General features: G+C 43.6%; 1 protein-coding gene across 1 annotated transcript in view; it reads left to right on the forward strand.

Annotated features, from left to right (window-relative positions):
- Positions 1-21,279, forward strand: part of LOC102690310 (mucin-2-like) — a gene marked incomplete at its 5' end in the record, with an annotated part of 77,325 nt that overhangs the window by 41,340 nt on the left and 14,706 nt on the right. The window contains 9 exons of the mRNA XM_069192471.1: positions 9,353-9,379; positions 10,247-10,267; positions 11,421-11,444; positions 12,598-15,552; positions 17,927-18,133; positions 18,256-18,491; positions 19,210-19,396; positions 19,734-19,947; positions 20,513-20,691. Of these exons, the coding sequence (XP_069048572.1) occupies positions 9,353-9,379; positions 10,247-10,267; positions 11,421-11,444; positions 12,598-15,552; positions 17,927-18,133; positions 18,256-18,491; positions 19,210-19,396; positions 19,734-19,947; positions 20,513-20,691 (4,050 nt within the window). The remainder of the gene's footprint in view (positions 1-9,352; positions 9,380-10,246; positions 10,268-11,420; positions 11,445-12,597; positions 15,553-17,926; positions 18,134-18,255; positions 18,492-19,209; positions 19,397-19,733; positions 19,948-20,512; positions 20,692-21,279) is intronic.

Here is a 21,279-nt window from a genome sequence, read left to right on the forward strand (position 1 = left end):
TCTCAGAACTAAAGAACAGTGGAGACGCGATTAACCAAGCACTGGCTTTATTTTACAACCACACCAAAACCAAACACAGGATCTACACACACATGAGGAGACTGACGAACACGTACACACATTTAGGGTGGTAATTACCTAACAACACACTCTACTTTTACAGGACTACACAGGGCACTAGAATTACTAGGACATTATTTACACAGGCAGGGTCAGCCGCTGGTCATCGTGCTGACCCTCAGACTCTTCCCGGCTACCACTCCCAGCATGCCCAGCGGTACTACGAGCGCCTAGGGGCGCTTCCTCCTCACCACCAGGCGAGGGCGTTACACTGCCCCCACCTGAAGCGTCTGGCGTCTCGCCGACGTCGAACACCCCCCTCAGGCTGTACTCGTATTCGGCCAACTGCTGCGGAACCCTGCGTGAGCGGCCGCTGCGCCGCGGTGACGGCTGGCGATCCACGGACGCCCCACTATCGGCCGGCTCCGGCCCCGGCTGCTCCTCTGGAGCCTCCCCACACGGCTCCTCCTCCCGGGCCCGGTAGGGGGCCAGGCGGTCTTGGTGCAGGACCACCACTCTCCCCCGTGTTCGCAACCGGACACGGTAGCAGACCTCGCCCACCACCCCGAGTACCTCAGCGGGCCCCTCCCACGACGGCGCCAGCTTAGGACTGAGGCCTTTGCGGCGCCGCGGGTTGTACACCCAAACCGAGTCCCCGGGCTGGAAGGCAGGCCCCCTGCAGCGCAGGTCGTAGTACCGCTTCTGCCGGACCCCCGCCTGTGTCAGGTGGGTCCGTGCAAAGCTGTGCACCCGCTGCATCCGCTGCCGCAGGTCCCACTCGTAGTCCGGTCCAGCCGGCGGTGCCGACCCGTCTCCGGGCGGCGGGCCGAAGACCAGGTCCACCGGTGTTCGCATTTCCCGGCCCAGCATGAGCGAGGCCGGGGTGCACCCGGTGGATTCCTGGACCGCGGTCCTGTACGCCCAGAGCGCAAGGGGGAGGTGGCGGTCCCAGTCCCGTTGGTGCCGGGACACCAGGGTGGCCAGCTGGGTGGCGAGCGTCCGATTAAACCGCTCTACCAACCCGTCGCTCTGGGGATGCAGCGGGGTGGTCCGCGTCTTAGTAATCCCCAGGCGCTGGCACACCCTGGCGAAGACCTGGGACTCGAAGTTACGCCCCTGGTCACTGTGTAACTCCTCCGGCACCCCCAGCCTGGCAAACATCCCCTCCAGCAGTGCATCGGCCACCGTGGGGGCACTCTGGTCCGGGAGGGCGTAGGCCTCCGGCCACTTCGTAAAGTAATCCATAGCCACCAAGACGTAGCGGTTCCCGGCCTCGGTGCGCGGAAACGGGCCCAAAACGTCCACTCCCACCCGCTCCATAGGAGCCCCCACCTGGTGTTGTTGGAGGGGGGCCCGAGAGCGCTCGGGGGGACCCTTCTGCGCCACGCACACCGCACACGTTCGGCAGTACCGATCCACGTCCCGGTGGCAAAGACCCCAATAAAAATGGCCTCGGAGACGCTGCAGGGTTTTTTTACCGCCGAAGTGCCCCACACCCGGTTGGCCGTGCACCGCTCGGAGCACCGCCCCGCGGAGCGACCGAGGCACCACTAGCTGCCACCGTACCTCGCCACTGGAGGGTACCCGCCACCCCCGGCGCAGCACCCCGTCCTTTACCTCCAAGGCCTCCCACAGGGCGCAGAGGGCCTTGACGGACTTCGGGTGCGGGGCGAGCTCCTCTCGTGTAGGCCGCACTCCTGCTGCCCTCCAGCGGAGCACCGGGCCCACGTCAGGATCAGCTGCCTGACGCTGCGCCAGGTCTGGCAGGCCCACCCCCAGCGGCCCCTCCCGGGCCGTGGCCGCGGCGCTCACCCCCGCCACGGTGCGGACAGCCTCCTCACGCTGCTCCCGCCGGGCGCAGTGATGGCAGTCCGCGGCCTCGCAGGGGCGTCGCGAGAGAGCGTCGGCATTGAGATGGCGAGACCCCGCACGGTGCACGACAGTGAAGTCGTACTCCTGCAGGATCTCTATCCATCGCGCCATCTGTCCCTCTGGCTCCTTAAAGTGGAGCAGCCAGGTGAGGGACGCATGGTCGGTCCTCAACCGGAACCGGGTCCCGAACAGGTACGGCCTGAAATGGTGGACCGCCGCCATCACCGCCAGCAGCTCGCGACGGGTCACGCAGTAGTTCCGCTCAGGCCTAGTCAGAGCCCGACTGTAGTAAGCCACTACGCGCTCCCCATCCGGCCCCTCCTGCGCCAACACCGCCCCCACCCCCGAGTCACTCGCGTCGGTGTCGAGAATATACGGCAACCGCGGGTCGGGGTAGGCCAGCACGGGGGCCCCCACCAGAGCTTCGCGCAACCGGCCAAAGGCAGTCTCACAGCCCGAGTCCCAGTCAAAACGGCGGCCCTTGTCGGTGAGGCGGTGCAGCGGGGCGGCGATGCTGGCAAAGTCCCGGACGAACCTCCGATAGTACGAGGCCAACCCCAGAAAGCTGCGGAGCTCCGCGACGGTGCGTGGAGTCGGCCAGCCCCTCACTGCAGCGACCTTACCTGGGTCCGTAGCCACCCCTCGCGGTCCAACAACATGTCCCAGGAAGGTCACCTCCCGCCGCAGGAGCTCGCACTTGCGGGGGTTGAGCCTCAGGCCAGCACGGCGGATGCAGGCCAGCACCGCCTGGAGGTTCGTCAAGGCCTGGTCGAAACTCCGTGCATGAACCAGCAGATCGTCCAGATATAACACGCACTGGTTCCGCGGGACCGATGCCAGCACCCTCTCCATCAGCCTCTCGAACGTCGCCGGGGCATTGCACAGGCCAAAAGGCATGACAGTAAACTGCCAGAGGCCCTGGCCGATGGAAAAGGCCGTCTTCGGGCGAGCATCGGGAGCAAGCGGTACCTGCCAGTAGCCGCAGCGGAGGTCCAGGGAGCTGAACCAGGTCGACCCGGTGATGTAGTCCAGGGCGTCATCTATCCTCGGCAGGGGGTAGGAATCTTTCCGGGTGACCTCATTCAGCTTGCGGTAGTTGACGCAGAACCTCCACGAGCCGTCTTTTTTTTTAACCAGTACGGCTGGCGCCGACCACGGGCTCGCGGAGGGCTCAATCACCCCCGCTGCGGCCATCTCCCGGATCTTTTCCTCGGCGGCGGTCCGCTTGGCGTGGACCATGCGTCCTGGTGGGATGCGGATGGGCCGAGCGTCGCCGGTGTTGATCTCGTGTTGGACCAGGGCAGTGCGGGTGCAGTCCTCATCCCTCGCCGCAAAGAGGTCTTCGTTCTGGGCGAGTAGCTCCTGGAGCCGCTGCCGCTGGTCCTGATCGAGGCCCTCGCAGCTCCGCTGGAAGAGGTCCTCAACGGCACGCTTCGCTTCCACGCAACGCTCGGCCCCCGCCGCCGCCTTGTCTGGCCCCCCGGCCGACTCAGGGGCAGGATCCGGCACGCTCGCTCCCCGGCTCGCAGGCCTGGTCTGCCCCGGCGACTGACGCCGCCGCCGCCGCCGCTGCCTCTTGTTCCCCCGGCTCTGGCAAGCCCGCGTCCCTCGGCCTTCGCCGGACCTGCCCTCCACCAGGTGCAGTCGCTCCCCCTGCCACACCAACTCCTGCCGGTCCAAGTCCAACCTGGCCCCCACTCGCTGCAGTAGGTCCAGCCCCAGAATGCAGTCCTCCTGGATGGGTGCAAGGTAGCAGGGGTGGCGCACCGTCGCTGCACCCAGACGGAAGGCAAGCACCCGTTTCCCCCGGACTGCAGCGAGCTGTCCCGTCACGGTCCTCAGCCGCAGGCTGGAGGCCTCCCATCCTGGGGGGTTGGTGCCCTCGGTGTCGGGGAGAACGCCCGGCCGAAGTAGGGTCACTGATGAACCGGTGTCGAGTAGGGCCAGGCAGGGTTGGTCCTCAATCCGGCAGTGGAGGTACAGGCCCCGGCTACAGCCGACTCGCCCCACGGTGGCGTGAGGGGCGCCGGTTTTTACAGCGCTCTCCGGAGCGGGGGTTGAGGTGTTCAAGGGCGGCCTTCCCCGCGCTGAGCCGCCCCGTTCCCGTTTCCCGACGCCGATCGAGCGAGGTTCGGGTGCCCGGCAGAACCGGGCTCGGTGTCCTCTTTTCCCGCAGCGGTCGCAAATCAGCGTGCGGGGCTGTTCCGCGGCGGTCGCTGCACGGGCTGGCTCCTCTTCCCCCTCGCTGGATTCCTCCGTCGCCGCCTCGGTCAGCCGGCAGGGCGCACTGCATCTGCTGGCGCTGCCAGTCACCCCGAACACTACCTCAGCCCGTGTAGCAAGGGCCAAGGCCTGCTCCAGCGATGTTGGCGCGGCCAGCTGCACGTGGCGCCGCAGCTCCTCGGGCGAGAGGGCCTTGAGAAAGGCCTGGAGAGCCATCTCCCGCTGCGCCTCCCGGGGGAAAGTTGGGTATCCTCTGCGGGCGAGGAACATGACATCCGCGGCGACCGGGCCCAGTCGCTCTCCTGGTCGGCGCCGCCGCAGGGCCAGCCTCTCCCGCATCAAGTCCGGCGCCTCCTCTACACCGAAGCGCAGCTGGAGGGCTGCTGCCAGCGCCGTGTAGTCGCCTCTGTCCTCCTCCGGGACGTCCAGGAGCACCTGGCAGGCCGCTCCTTCCAGCGCCGCCGCTAGGTGGCCGGCCATCTCTGCCCGGCTCCAGCCATTCGTCCGGGCCGCGAGCTGGAACTGCGCCTCATAGGTCTCCCAAGGCGCCTCACCATCGTAGCGACCTGGTCGCACCCGCGCCGATGGGTGTGGGAATCGCTGATCGGCTCCGGCAGGGAGGGCATCCTCTCTCCGGGGCGGCCGCCCCAATTCTACTGGCGGGACCACTACTGGGTAGCCCTGGTAAGGGCTGTGGCCACCTGTCGCACCCAGGAGTTGCTCAGGCTCCCTATGTGCGCCGCCGATGGGTTCTGCGTCTTCCAGCGTCAGCCGGCGCTTTATGGAATCGGGTAGTGTCTGCCACGAGTTGTTCATTCTGCCCGCTTCTGACACCAATGTAGCGTATTGCAGGTTCTTTCTCAGAACTAAAGAACAGTGGAGACGCGATTAACCAAGCACTGGCTTTATTTTACAACCACACCAAAACCAAACACAGGATCTACACACACATGAGGAGACTGACGAACACGTACACACATTTAGGGTGGTAATTACCTAACAACACACTCTACTTTTACAGGACTACACAGGGCACTAGAATTACTAGGACATTATTTACACAGGCAGGGTCAGCCGCTGGTCATCGTGCTGACCCTCAGACTCTTCCCGGCTACCACTCCCAGCATGCCCAGCGGTACTACGAGCGCCTAGGGGCGCTTCCTCCTCACCACCAGGCGAGGGCGTTACAATATAATCATTACCCTTAAAAAACATTTGTTGTCAATTACATAAGCAAGTACATGAGAGGTGTAGTATTTCAAAGAAAGTATTTGTCATATCATATCTTTCCTAATTTTTTTTGGGAAAAGTGGATGGCACAAAGGCACCTGGCAGTTTATGTGACTTATGTAGTGCTTATTTGTTAAGGTTGGAGTAGGGTAATGTCATATAGTGTAGCACTGTGCTTTAAGGGAGGTATGTTTAGTAAAAGGCATGGGTTTAATTGTTTGAATTCTTAACATGAGTTGAAATAGATAGGCTACACACAACACAGTTCCCCCATAATGCCAAGTCTGGGTGACATGCAAATTTGCATAAGGGTATTGTGAGACAATTAATATTGTTACAAATGGGGGGTTCCGAAAATGGTGAAAATCAGGAATTGACCAAGCAGTTTAGTCAAGAAGTAAAATAAATATTCATAACCCCCAACAAGTGATTTCTCCAGAATACCCGAGCGGCTGGTAGAATTACAACCACATGAATAATAATAATAATTCCTTACACTTATATGGCACTTTCCTGGACACTCCACTGAAAGTGCTTTATAGGTAATGGGGACTCCCCTCCACCACCAATGTGCAGCAACAGCACCAGTACGCTCACCACACATCAGCTAACAGTGGGGAGGAGAACAGAGTGATGAAACCAATTTTTATAGATGGGGATTATAAGGAGGCCATGATTGATAAAGGCCAATGGGAAATTGGTGGGATATTGGGGTAATACCCCTTCTCTTTTTGAGAAACACTCTGGGATTTTATATGACCAGAGAGTGTCAGGACCTCAGTTTTACGTCTCATCCAAAGGATGGCGCCTTTTTAGAGTATAGTGTCCCCGTCACTATACTGGGGCATTAGGACCTACACAGATCACAGGGTGAGCACCTCTTGCTGGCCCCACTAACACCTCTTCCAGTAGCAACCTTAGTTTTTCCCAGGAGGTCTCCCATCCAGGTACTGACTAGGCCCATACCTGCTTAGCTTCAGTGGGCTGCCAGTTGTGAGTTGCAGGGTGATATGGCTGCTGGTTATACTAATTCAGGTACACTTGGTTAAACAAATATTTACTATAATGACAACAAAACATGCAACACACAATTTACTCTACGTACAGTATTTACAGTACAGAAAAGACGTTTCAGAGGCCTAACATTCTTACCATCCAGAAAACCCCCAGAATTCTACTAAGTATTGTGGAAGAAAACACAGTCTTCACTTGGGTTATGAGATTGTCTAACAGAGATCTTTTATTCAATCAGCTGAAGGGTAGCATAGCACAGAGTCAGGGTTTCCCCTGGCTCCTACTAAATATGCTCGCTCAACTGTACTTACACTTTTCCTTTTATACCGTACATGTAGATGAGACTTTTATATATCAAAGAAATACACAAGGCAGAGGACACTTACAGAAGTCTTTCAAACACAAACAAAGAGGACAGGAACATTCCATTTGGCATTCTGCAATCTCTCTGATAAAACACACAAGTGTGAAACATCACAGGCTTTAGTCACAGAGAGAGTTGTTTTAAGTGCAAACAGAAAACCTCTCCTGCGCATAGTCACAGTCTAGACCCTTTTCAAGAGTTCACCTCACTCAGTATTCCACAGTATGAAACTCTTAATTAATGCCTACAGAGGCCAAATAAGAGATAAAATGCCTTCTAAATAAATGTGATACAATCAATTTAATTCAAGGTGCTTTATTAGCATGACCGATGAGTACAATCAGTGTTGCCAAAGTAAATATAATAAAATAATGAAAATTCACATGAAACAAAACAAAAAATAAAAGTAAAATAAAATCTACAGCCATATTACAGCCATTTACAACAATGACATATTATAAAATATTTACATATACTGTAGAAAGAAGGAGCATTATTGGGAGACAGACTCACTGTTCCTCAGGCTGTGACAGAAGATCACATACTGGTCTGCCAGTTCCATTGAGTTCCCTCCTCCCTCTCCCAGTATGATTGGGACCCATTGTGATTCTGGCAGGTGTGGGAACTCTGGGATTAGATTTCTGAATTTAGGGAAGAATGTTTCTCTAATCCCAGAGTATCTGTCACAGTGCAGTAGGAAGTGCACTTCTGACTCGATTTCTCCCCGCTGGCAGTGGGAGCACAGCCTGTCCTCTCTGGGCAGCCAGGTCTGCCTGTATCGCCCAGTTTCTATGGCCAGGCTGTGGTCCCTGAGCCTGTACTTCGTCAGGGTCTGTTTGTTGTTGTTGTTTTTTGTTGTAGACAATACTTTAATACTCTTTTCTGTATGATTATCAATAGTGGGTACTGGCCTAATTCGGCTCTGCACGCATTGTAAGGTGTTTTTCTCTGCACACGGAGGTTGTTTCTACAGATCTCCATGTGGAGAGTTTCTGTGGGGTGTTTGTCCCATTGAGTGTAATCCTGGTCTGTGAGGGGACCCCACACTTCACTGCCATATAGGGCAATGGGTTGGATTACACTTTCAAATATTTGGAGCCAGATTCTTGTTGGTGGATTGATGTTGAAGAGCCTCCTTCTTATTGCGTAGAATGCTCTGAGTGCCTTCTCCCTCAGTGCCTTCACTGCTAGATCAAAACTCCCAGATGAGCTGATGGTGAGACCGAGATATGTGTAATTGGATGAGTGCTCCAATATGTTGTTGTTGGGTGTGAATTTGTACCTGTTTCCCTTGTTTCCCTGAGGTCTGGCTTTGTTCTGGAAAACCATAACTCTGGTCTTGTCCAGATTGACTGTCAGTGCCCAGGTCTGACAGTACTGCTCCAGCAGTGCCAGGTTCTGCTGTAGCCCCTATTCTGTGGGCGACAGCAGGACCAGGTCATCTGCATAGAACAGGAACTTGATTTCTGTGTCGTGTAGTGTGAGACCAGGAGCTGCAGACTGTTCCAACATTCATGCTAATTCTTTGATATAGATATTGAACAGTGTTGGGCTCAGGCTGCAGCCCTGTCTCACCCTATGGCCTTGGGTGAAGAATTTGGTCCTTTTGTTTCCAATTTTCACCGCACATTTGCTCTCTGAATACATTGATTTAATGATGTCGTACACTTTGCCCCCTATGCCACTTTGGGGTAGTTTGTAAAACAATCTTTAATGCCAAATCGAGTCAAATGCTTTTTTGAAATCGACAAAGCAGGCAAAAAATTTTCCTTTGTGTTTTTGGTGGACAATCTCTCTCTCTGCATCCCGAATTCAACAAAATAAATGGGAGCCTATCTCCCTATACTAAAAATGCACCCCAAGCAGGAAAGATGTTTCTAATCAAGCTATCTTTACCCAGGAAACCCAAGGTCCCTAAAAACTCATAATAGCAAGCTCTCTCTAGCAAGGTTCAAATACTTAGCTCCAGTCAGGCTTTGTTTGGATGATCATAAAGCAGGAACTCTCTCTCCTGGTGCAAGCTTCGGGTTCCAACTCCTCTCTCCTTTCTGTTCTTGTCCTGCTCTTCTCGCTTCTTGTTGTCTCCTTCCTTGTTCTTAATGTGATCTTATATTGTGTGTTTCCGTACTGCTCATTGACAATCATTAACCCACAACTTACCTAGGTATACCAATGTAAACTTTACAATGATTTCTGATTAATGGACCCCTACATCTCAACAAACATTCTCTCTGCTTTGAAGCTAGAAGTGTTCACTTTGCCAAGTGTCACAATCTTTATTTAAAATATGAGACACTTCTCAGTCACCTAAACCTGTAACAATATAATAATGTGTGATTGAAAAGGGTAACATTTATATAAAATGTAAATTATATTCTACTTAATATGTCATATATTCACAGGGCTCCAGATAATATAAACCTTGAAGAACAGTCCCTTTCTCTGTATCCTCTTCCACTAATTAACTGATCAACATTAAGGGGTGTATAGAAACAATCACCTCCAACAATTCACACACACACAAAAAACTGTTCTAATACTGTGTATATGCTTTGATTCTAATGCTGAATCTAATTACCTTTTCTATAGGGAGTACAACTTTTTCAGTTGTTACAGGTAATTATATCCCATACACTTTATTTTTCATTGAAATAATTTTAAATGCACAATTTTAAATACACCAACAAAAGCGACATTATAAAGTTTTGTTATGACATACTGTATACTATAAGGAAGTAGTTTCTAAGCAGCTTCAATTTTGCTCCATACAGTATTATATTTAAATATTTTATGTTGATTTTAAAAGCACAATTTAAAACTTTGATTTAAAAAGTTAAAATGTGCAAAAGGCAAGTTTAAGGTATTGAACTCTGTATGAGAATTCATTCTGTTTTCATGAAAGAATTTTAAGACAGTTTTAACAACCTAAAATAGATTGTGAGAAGCAAGCTGATGGGGAAGGGGAAACTTTTATTTCAGAATGAGATGATGTCCTGTAATCATATAATGATATCCTATCATAATATTATTTTCAATCGTTTTTGAATAATTTTCAAAATTATTAAAATCATTTTGAAGTAGATAAAAAAAATTAAAACTTGCTAAAGAGGAATTAATTTAAAGTGCAAATTGCACTTTAAACCTTTTGTAATTTGATACAGTAAGTAAATATTGGCAGTATTGCAAGATACGAATAATGAAATAGAAAACATTAGAATTATATTTTTGTAATAATTATATTTTGTAGTTATAATTACCAGGAACAATAACATGTGCAACAATTTAATTATATTTAATTGTTATAGATTCTTTATCATTTGAAAAAAATGCTTTTGACTCATCAAAACAACCTGTGACTCCAAATTGGATAGATATGTGATTAAACTGGCAATTCCTAAATCAAAATATAAAATAACAATCTTAACAAGAATTTTATTTATAAAGTTTCAGTTGTAGTTATGACATTTTCATTTTCATTTACAGGTCCTAATGTCACCACTACAGGTATTTAAGGTTGCTTATTTACTCATTCCTGCAACTATATGAAAACATACTCTAAATGCAAGATGAATGAATCTTTCATCCACATTTCTGGAACAATATTTCTGCAGAAAATTGAAATTGCCTTTCATTGCATAAACAAAAAACAAAAATGTAGTGCTGCACACTGAACATTAAAACCGTGGAAGTTATTTTTCTAGTGGGTTATCTACAGTATGCTGTTATCCATGGGGTTATTGTGGGGTTTTCTAGTGGGGTTGCTGGTTATAAAGTATACTGACTTGTTAACAGTACATAATATGTGAATATTTACATTTTTATATTACATATTTGTTTTATATTAACAAATTCTATATGGGTATGGGACTATCCTTGGGCTATGAAACTTTAGTTTTAGATATCTGAAAAAAAAAAAAAATTTTAAATATTAGTCATATGAAAACAAGACATGAAAAAAAGTTCCACTTATTTTTTTTTTTATCTTCCCGATCTGTAGTCAGCAATTATCTGTGATCATTAAACCAGAACTCAGACTAGAAAAAGAAGAGTTAATTGTCTTCAACAAGTACGCGATAACATCAGCAGTAGGTCAGGGGAAGCTCTCATTGACTATCCTGCAGGCACCTGGAAGGTGTTTCAAACTTAAAATACAGTACCAGCCCTACACACAATAAGAGTTTGATCAGCTGTGTCTCCCCTCCTGGGGAATCCGGGATACACAGATTAAGAACAGAGCCCAATTATGAGCCAGTGATGTTAGAAATATAGAAACAAACCTGCTTAACAGATAGGCACATTTAAACTGGAAGTGTCACAAAAATAAAATAACAGATCATTCTTTCTCTTATGGTTGCTTTTTAATAACACTGCTGTAAGGCATGCTTGCCACAAAATGCCTTAGAGTGTTTCATGCTATTTCAAGATTGGATTTTACATTCAATTTAAATAACGAAAACACACTTGTTCTTACCTCACAATTCCAACTTCATCTTCTTTGCAAACTGTAAATTTTAATTTTAATTTAGCTAATAGTATTATTCTTCTTGCACAACTAAAATGTTTAATTAAGAAATGTAGCTTTAATAATAAGAGACAATCAAAAATAATATACATTTCATTTAGTCATAGCGCACTAACTACATTTTTTTATTTAAAGCTTCAAAGATTACTTCTCAAATCGGTAAGCTTATTTTCTATTTGTCTTCTCTAGGTGAAAGTAAAAAGTCCAAAAACATATCTGTAATATACTGTATACAGAGTTTTGCTCTTGTGAAGGACTTAACAATCATTAATACTAAAGTTTTCTAGAATATATTAGTAAGTGATGGGGTATAATATCCTACATTTATTAAATACAAAGTTAAATTAAAATTGTGCACTGCATGCAGCTCTGCAACATTTTCACCATGGACTTTTTCATAGTTACTGTATATGTCTTTCAGACATGTTCTCTGATATCCATGACTTGATCGCTCCATTCAGGTGTGATTAATTCATGTGATTTAATCTTCATGGATACTTAGATACTTGGAACATTGATAAATCCATGTTATCTCATGCACTTTGAGAAATTCTAAATAGTAAAAGAACATGAACATTATGAAAGTTCACCTGAAAAAATGTATTTTGTATTTTGTGTCTTAGAGGAGAACATATCTGAATGATTCCAAAAATATCCAATCTTTGTAGTGCTTATCAAAAACAACCTAGCCAAAACCAACAGGAACAAATACCTTTTAGACAGTACCTACTTGAGAAAGTGCAGGAGGTTCTGAAAAAAGTAACATTATCTTTTACTGTATGTAGAAGACATTTGAAATCAGTAGGAAACATTTTTTTCCAGCAGGGAATACACAGTCTTAGTAATTCTGTATCTGTCACACACTCAAACGAAAGCATTTTCTTCTGTGGTGATGCTGTCAGGTAAAGATCTGTTGTTATTATTACCCATTCTAGGTCAGTTTCACAGATGTAAATGTTATGAGAAAGAAGACAAAGTTTGGAATCAAATCAGAAATAAATTTCCTCAAATAATTCAATTTCAATTCAGATAGAAATATTTTACTAGTTATTTCTTTTCATAGTACACCAAAAGAACAAAAATGAAAAAATAAAATCAATGTATTCTGATCCATACGTGTGTGAACAAATTGTGATGTATATGATTGTCCTTAGCATCATAATTCAGCATGATGTTTAATGGTTACAAAAATATATGTTGTTTCTTTCCTTGGGAAGTTTAGTGTATGGGAATTATGGGGATTTTTTCATGTATTATAATTATTTTGTTTTTGAAATAAATAATAATGTTAACTATTTCTTTTATTTAATAGTAAATACAACAACAAGAAGAACAACAACCACAATAACATCAACAACTCCAACAACAACCACAAGCACAACAACATCAACAACTCCAACAACAGCCACATCAACAACTACACCAACATCAACCACAATTACATCAACAACTCCAACAACAGCTACATCAACAACTACACCAACATCAACCACAATTACATCAACAACTCCAACAACAGCCACATCAACAACAACTCCAACATCAACCACAATAACACCAACAACTCCAACAACAACAACCACAATTACATCAACAACAACTCCAACAACAGTCACATCAACTACACCAACATCAACCACAATTACATCAACAACTTCAACAACAACCACAACATCAACAACTACACCAACATCAACCACAATAACATCAACAACTCCAACAACAGCCACATTAACAACTACACCAACATCAACCACAATTACATCAACAACTCCAACAACAGCCACATCAACAACTACACCAACATCAACCACAACAACATCAACAACTCCAACAACCACAACATCAACAACTACTCCAACATCAACCACAATTACATCAACAACCACAACATCAACTACACCAACATCAACCACAATAACATCAACAACTCCAACAACAACCACAAGCACAACAACATCAACAACTCCAACAACAACCACAACATCAATAACTACACCAACATTAACCACAATTACATCAACAACAACTACAACAACAACCACAACATCAACAACTACACCAACATCAACCACAAATACATCAACAACTCCAACAACAACCACAAGCACAACAAAATCAACAACCACCACAAACACAACATCAGCTACACCAACATCAACCACAAGTACATCAACAACAACTCCAACAACAACCACAACATCAACAACGACACCAACATCAACCACAAATACATCAACAACAACTCCAACAACAACCACAAGCACAATAACATCAACAACCACCACAAGCACAACCACATCAACAACTACACCAACATCAACCACAATAACATCAACAACAACTCCTACAACAACCACAACATCAGCTACACCAACATCAACCACAATAATATCAACAACTCCAACAACAACCACAACATCAACCACAATTACATCAACAACAACTCCAACAAAAACTCCAACAACTCCAACAACAACATCAACAACTACACCAACATCAACCACAAGCACAGCATCAACAACAACTCCAACAACAACCACAAGATCAACAACTGCATCAACATCAACCACAATTACATCAACAACAACTCCAACAACAACCACATCAACTACACCAACATCAACCACAATTACATCAACAACAACTTCAACAACAACAACCACAACATCAACAACTACACCAACATCAACCACAATTACATCAACAACAGCTCCAACAACCACAAGCACAACAACATCAACAACCACCCCAAGCACAACAACCACAAGAACAACATCAACAACAACTCCAACAACAACCACAACATCAACAACTACACCAACATCATCAACCACAATTACATCAACAACAACCACATCAACAACTACACCAACATCAACCACAATTACATCAACAACAGCTCCAACAACCACAAGCACAACAACATCAACAACCACCCCAAGCACAACAACCACAAGAACAACATCAACAACAACTCCAACAACACTCACAACATCAACAACTACACCAACATCAACCACAATAACATCAACAACAACTCCAACAACAACCACAACATCAACAACTACACCAACATCAACCACAATTACATCAACAACAACCACAACATCAACTACACCAACATCAACCTTAGTAACATCAACATCTCCAACATCAACCACAAGCACAACAACCACATCAACAACTACACCAACATCAACCGCAATAACATCAACAACTCCAACATCAACCACAATAACACCAACAACTCCAACAACAACCACAAGCACAACAACATCAACAACAACCACAACATCAACAACTACACCAACATCAACCACAATTACATCAACAACAACTTCAACAACAACCACAACATTAACAACTACACCAACATCAACCACAATTACATCAACAACTCCAACAACAACCACAAGCACAACAACATCAACAACAACTCCAACAACAACCACAACAACCACAAGCACAACAACTCCAACATCAACAACTACACCAACATCAACCACAAATACATCAACAACAACTTCAACAACCACAAGCACAACAAAATCAACAACCACCACAAACACAACATCAGCTACACCAACATCAACCACAAATACATCAACAACAACTCCAACAACAACCACAACATCAACAACTACACCAACATCAACAACTCCAACAACAACCACAACAACCACAAGCACAACAACTACACCAACATCAACCACAATAACATCAACAACAACTCCAACAACCACCACAAGCACAACAACATCAACAACTACACCAACATCAACCACAATAACATCAACAACAACTCCAACAACCACCACAACCACATCAACAACTACACCAACATCAACCACAATTACATCAACAACAGCTCCAACAACCACAAGCACAACAACATCAACAACCACCCCAAGCACAACAACCACAAGAACAACATCAACAACAACTCCAACAACAACCACAACATCAACAACTACACCAACATCAACCACAATTACATCAACAACAACCACAACATCAACTACACCAACATCAACCTTAGTAACATCAACATCTCCAATATCAACCACAAACACAACAACCACATCAACAACTACACCAACATCAACCGCAATAACATCAACAACTCCAACATCAACCACAATAACACCAACAACTCCAACAACAAGCACAAGCACAACAACATCAACAACAACCACAACATCAACAACTACACCAACATCAACCACAATTACATCAACGACAACTCCAACAACAAACACAACAGGTAATGTAAGATGCTAACATCCTTCAGTGTCTAATGGTGTTGTGTCACTATTTTTAAAATCATATCAATTTTGAGACAGATCTAATATTTATGTTGGTATACAATGCATGCGATGAAATACTCTCATATTTTTACATTGACTAAATTTCATTAAAGCAAAAGAGTACACTATTTTTTCATAAACTCTTTTTTCCTTTCATTAGAAATTCTCATTTTTAACATTTCTGGCTTTCTAATTACATTTTTTAAATGTGTGTTCAGGTCTAATAGTATTAATATATGCTCCAAATACATTATGATATCTTCAGTAGCTCTGTGAAACTAAATTGATGTGGAGCATGCAAGAACACAACCATATTTTAATTTAGATATATAAAACATTAATTCTTATGTGAAGGATGAGTTGTACAGGTCATTCTGCTTCTGATTTAACAAATCAGTCTAGACACACCCTTCACATTCCAATAGCTGTTAGACAGATGGTACTCCTCCATGGAGTCCAGGAGCTTCTGAAAAAGACGTAATAATATCGTTAAATGGAGACAGGTAAAATCACTAGGAAATAATTATTTTTATACATGGATCTATAATTTGATAACAGTCACACTATTGAATGTAATGTTCTTCAATGGTGACACTATCACATTTTACAGTTTTAGTTATTTTTACAGTTTAGTTGTTTCCGTAAACATTCTGAATTACAGTATAATCCAAAATATTGCAGCTTAATATTTTTTCATTGCATGTTTTTTTGCTAAAAATCATTCAGTACTGTATATTTCCAAAATGCATTTTAAACATTTTTTATTATTTCCACAATTATTATTCTACTTTGACAAACAATTTTGTTAATTCAAATGCACAATTTACACAGCACAGTGATGGAATGGTTAGTATTGCTGCCATGTAGCACTGGGGGTCTGGGTTCAGTGTGCTATCTGTTTGGAGTTTGTATGTTCACATTGAGTTCATGTGGATCTTCCCCAAGTGGTCTAGTTTTTTCCCACAATCCAAAAGCTTACAGGTAGGTTAATTGTCATGTGGGAATATTGGACCTGGTGTGAATGTGTGTGTGTTTGTGTGCCCTATGATTAACTGGTGTCCTGTCCAGGGTGTACCCCACCTTACACACATTACTGGTTGAGATAGACTCCAGCACCCCAACACTGAATTTGACAAAGTGGTTTGAAAATGAATGGATGTAAAAATTGCAAAACCCATCTTAGATTGAATATATAAAAAAGCCTTCTTTCTTGCAATTGCAATTGCAAATGACTTGCCTCTTGAGGCTGCTGAACAGCATTTAAATTGCTTTTAAATTACCACAGTGGGGATTCAATATGTGATTATTAGTTAATTGGCTAAGGGTATAAAAAATTCACAGTTTCACATGGATGAAGTTCAGCTTTTGTTTACTATAGGGGTGTGCAGAGTAAAAGTTGTGTTGCATTCTTTTTTTAGTTTTGTTCTTCTATTTGTTCTGTTATGGTCTGAAAAGATCTAAAATAGTCTTCAGGCGTTCACATTCACCTAAATAGTCTTCAGGTGATCACATTTAGATCAGACCGAAAGTGAATACACTGTGTGACCATAACAGCAATCGAAGAAGAAAAGGTACAAGCTGCCGCCTGGATAATTCCCCTGTATTCTCAGCTCAAGAGGGAGCCTTGTTTAATCTGTTTCTCTTCAGCCTGCCTTGGTATCAGCAAGTTACCACCCTCCCCATTTTCAAGAGCGGAGGGGAGAGCTCTTGACAATGAGGGGGGTTGTACTGTACTTTTTATCTTAGTTTTTGTACATGGAGACTTTGTGCCTGCTCTGATAGTGTAAGGGCCAGTCATAATAAGTTATCCTTAATTCCCATTTCTAAGTTTCAGTGTCAGTGTAAAATTAAAATATCACAATCATGTAACATCATGTGTTTTAGTTTTTCAAGAGTATCAAGCAATGAAAGACAAATCTTTTTTTTTCCATTCACCATTCCACTCAGTTTCTTTCACTGCAGATCTTTATGTGCTAAAGTATGTTTTGATGCTGCTTTTCAGGTTTTCTTTTCACTTTTAAAACTCTCTTTCTCAGAGATCCTATATATCCCATAATACGTAGATCCCAAACATGACAAATGAGGGAGAGGAGGAGAGAGTGAATATAGATGACGTGAATATAGAAGTTCTAAGCAAATTCTTTTGTTGATGCCAGTCAGTGCCAGCCAATGATGATGCTTCTCCTCCAACTAACATATGTGACAAGACAACTAGTTTAATTTGTTATAACTATTATAAGCCAGAATTGCATTAAGACTATCAAATGAGAATTTGCTGTTGATATGATACTAGTTCTACTAACCCTTCCTACATATATCCTTCTACACCAGAACCATGTTATTGTGAAGATCCATTTTTGAAGAAGAAATGGAATTGTGATGCAACCTGGAATGAGAGCTGTTATAACTACACTTGTTTTAATAAAACCATTATAAAACAACCATACTCATGCCCCAAAACTGTGAAACCTGTGTGCCCCAGAAACTCAGAACCTAAGAAGATCACTGATGGCTGTTGTGAGACATGGGATTGTGATTGTGAGTATAAAGAATATTAAGCTTATACAGCTCATAGGACATAAGAAACAGATAAGTTCAAACACTATGTGTCATGTATTATATTCTTTCATTTCTTCATGGTTTTCTACATTTTCTTTAAGGTCTATGTGAAGTTTATGGAGACCCTCACTATGTGACATTTAGTGGAACTCAATACACCTTCCTGGAAAACTGTACTTATACCCTAGTCGAGGAGAAGATTCCAAAATATAATTTTTCTGTTGCAGTAGACAACTATTACTGTATTTCAGGAAGCAGGGCATCTTGTGCTAAAGGGATTATATTAAGATATGAAGGAAATACTGTGGCTCTAACCATACTAAACAAAGTCATTGTGGTAAGTAATTTAGACAAAAAATAGATTTTTATTACGAATTTAAGAGTGTTTTGGTGGTGGGGTTTTAAGACAATTTAAAGAAGGTCTGGTTTTCTGTTGAATTTTAAGTAAAAGTATAATTTACGTGACTGACAAAATTACTTCTGTAATGTATGATGTGGGCACCTTTGGGACAATGGTGAGCTTTGCTGCCTTGCAGTGTTGGGTCTCTGGACCCAAATCCTGGGGTGCTATCTGCAAAGAGTTTATATGTGCTCCAGTCTCCTCCCACAGTCCAAAGAGATACTTGGAGGTTAATTGGCATCCAGGGTGAGTGTGTGTGTTTGTGTCTTTGTACATCCTGCGATGGACTGGCAATTTTTCCATGGTGTATCCTGCCTTTTGTCTGTTGCTTGTCGGGATAGGTTCCAACTTTCCTGCAACTATTAACTGGATGAAGTACTTCGAAAATGGATGATGTACAGTATGATGTTGAAGCACTTTTTTGACTGGAGGTTAACCTGTTTGAGCCAAAATGATTAAATTTCAGAAATCTAATTGTAAAACAGTGTACAGTAGATCACTTAATTATCTTTGTTTAGCATGGCCTTAAAAAAATACTGAGACTATAAACCTTCCCTGTATGACTTCTAATTTGCTGACATTCACAAAAATAATGTATAATTATTCATATGTTGCCTTACTATTTTTATTTATATGTTGCCTTTTTATTTTCCAGTCTACATTTAACAAAGCTACTGTGAAACCTCCGTACGAATCCAATGGAATAAGACTTCTGACAACAGGAAACATAGTTATTATTTTTATTGACAAGATTAGATCAACAGTATCACTAACTCCACGCAACAGGGTCGAAGTGAAAGTAGCAATGCAGTATTTTAAAAACAATACACAAGGACAATGTGGTATGTACAATATACACAAAAAAGATTTGTTGACCACTTGCTATGATTCACTGCTGTGCATGATCTATAACAAATATCATTAGTACTCATAATGATTTTGCAATTTCTTAATTTAGATTTCTTAATGAACTTACACAAATTCTTATTAGGTGAATATACAGTACTAATTAATATTACACTTGAGCACATCAGTGAAGAAAAGTGCACTAAAAAGTAAATGAGTAATTATCAGTAATTGAAAATCTGACATCTACTCCAGCCAAATGTATGAAATAAAATAATTGAGTTTATTTATCTACACAGGATACGCACTGACATTGTTTTCTTCATTTTCAAGGTGTGTGTGGTGGAAGCTCCTGTGTACGTCGACATGGTGAAACAGAGAGTGATTCCTGCTGTGATAAGACTGCTTATGACTGGCTGTACGATGATCCTCAGAAACCCTATTGTAAATCTGCTCCCCAAAACATATCCTGTACGACACCTTCACCTCAACCTCCTCCAACTATTTGTTCCCCACCTGAAAACACATGTGAAATACTTAATCATGAGTAAGTTTGAAAATTGAAGCTTACTGAAACTTATTTTAGACTACTTATGAAGACTCAGTTCAGTTAAGTTTATTGTCATATGCACAAGCGCAATGAAATGCTTATTGCATGTATGCTCCAATACAAAGACATTAAGGAAACACCAAAACCATAGACACAGAACAGCACCAGCAACAACAACAAGTTAAATAACATACATCTTAGAAAATAAAACATCAGTGTGAGCCAGTGGTAGAGGTAGAGCTCAGTAATCTGACAGCTTGTGGGAAGAAACTGTCTCTGAATCTGGACGTATGTGCCTTTATGCTCCTATAATGCTTACCGGGGGAAGGAGGGAGAAAAAATGAGAAACCAGGATGACTGGTATCTTCAGCGATACTTCCAGCCTTCCTGAGACAGGGAGTTGTAAAAATGTCTGAAATAGGGGGGAGCTGTACTCCAATGGACTGGGCTGACATGATCACCCCCTGTAACACTTCCCGGTCAGACAACGCTGACGACTGACTGACTCTTCTTTGTTCTAATACTTACATTAAAAATAATTTTATCAATCTGATTATTTTAGAATCTTCAATGAATGTCAAAGGAAAGTGAACCTAAGAATGTATGAAGAAAGCTGCATATTTGACTTTTGTCAGTCAGAAAATATAACCATTATCTGCTCCTCACTTGAACAAGCAGCAAAACGTTGTAAGGACAGAAATATCTGTGTGGACTGGAGAGGCCTTACTAAAGGAGTCTGTGGTAAGAATATTGTAAATTTTATTTTTAAGAAAAAACTTTACTCAGTTTTTGATCCATAGAAATAACCGTCTGTCTGTGTTGTGATCTCTGTTGGAACATAACACATGTTTAGAGAGAGTTATTAGGATTTGGCAAGTTAAATATTATAGACAGTGGTTAGTATTTGTCAATTTGTAACATTTTGGGATAGTTAACAATAATTTGTGTGTAGCTCTCTGAACCCAAGCTTTAGCAATGATTAGCTGTCTCAAAATGATAAATAGATAAATAAAACTAAATTTGTAATACTTCTGTAGTTTCACCTCAATGTAACCTGCCAGAACCAAGATTTTGTCAGGTCAATGTGACAGGGACTGTAAAGAAAATACTGTAGGCACTGAATCATAACAGATATGAATGGTATAAGTCTTATTAGCCTTATTATTTCCTTCATATTTTCTAAATATCTACAGTAAGGAGGCAAAGATTGTGCCAATATTGACTAAGTGCCCAAATATCTCAGTGCAACAGCTGACTGCTCAAAAGGAATAAAATCATGACTGAAGACCACTGATTTATAGTAATGCTTTTCATATGTTATGGGTTAAT

Source organism: Lepisosteus oculatus, chromosome 7 (genome assembly GCF_040954835.1).
Source record: "Lepisosteus oculatus isolate fLepOcu1 chromosome 7, fLepOcu1.hap2, whole genome shotgun sequence".
NCBI lineage: Eukaryota > Metazoa > Chordata > Actinopteri > Semionotiformes > Lepisosteidae > Lepisosteus > Lepisosteus oculatus.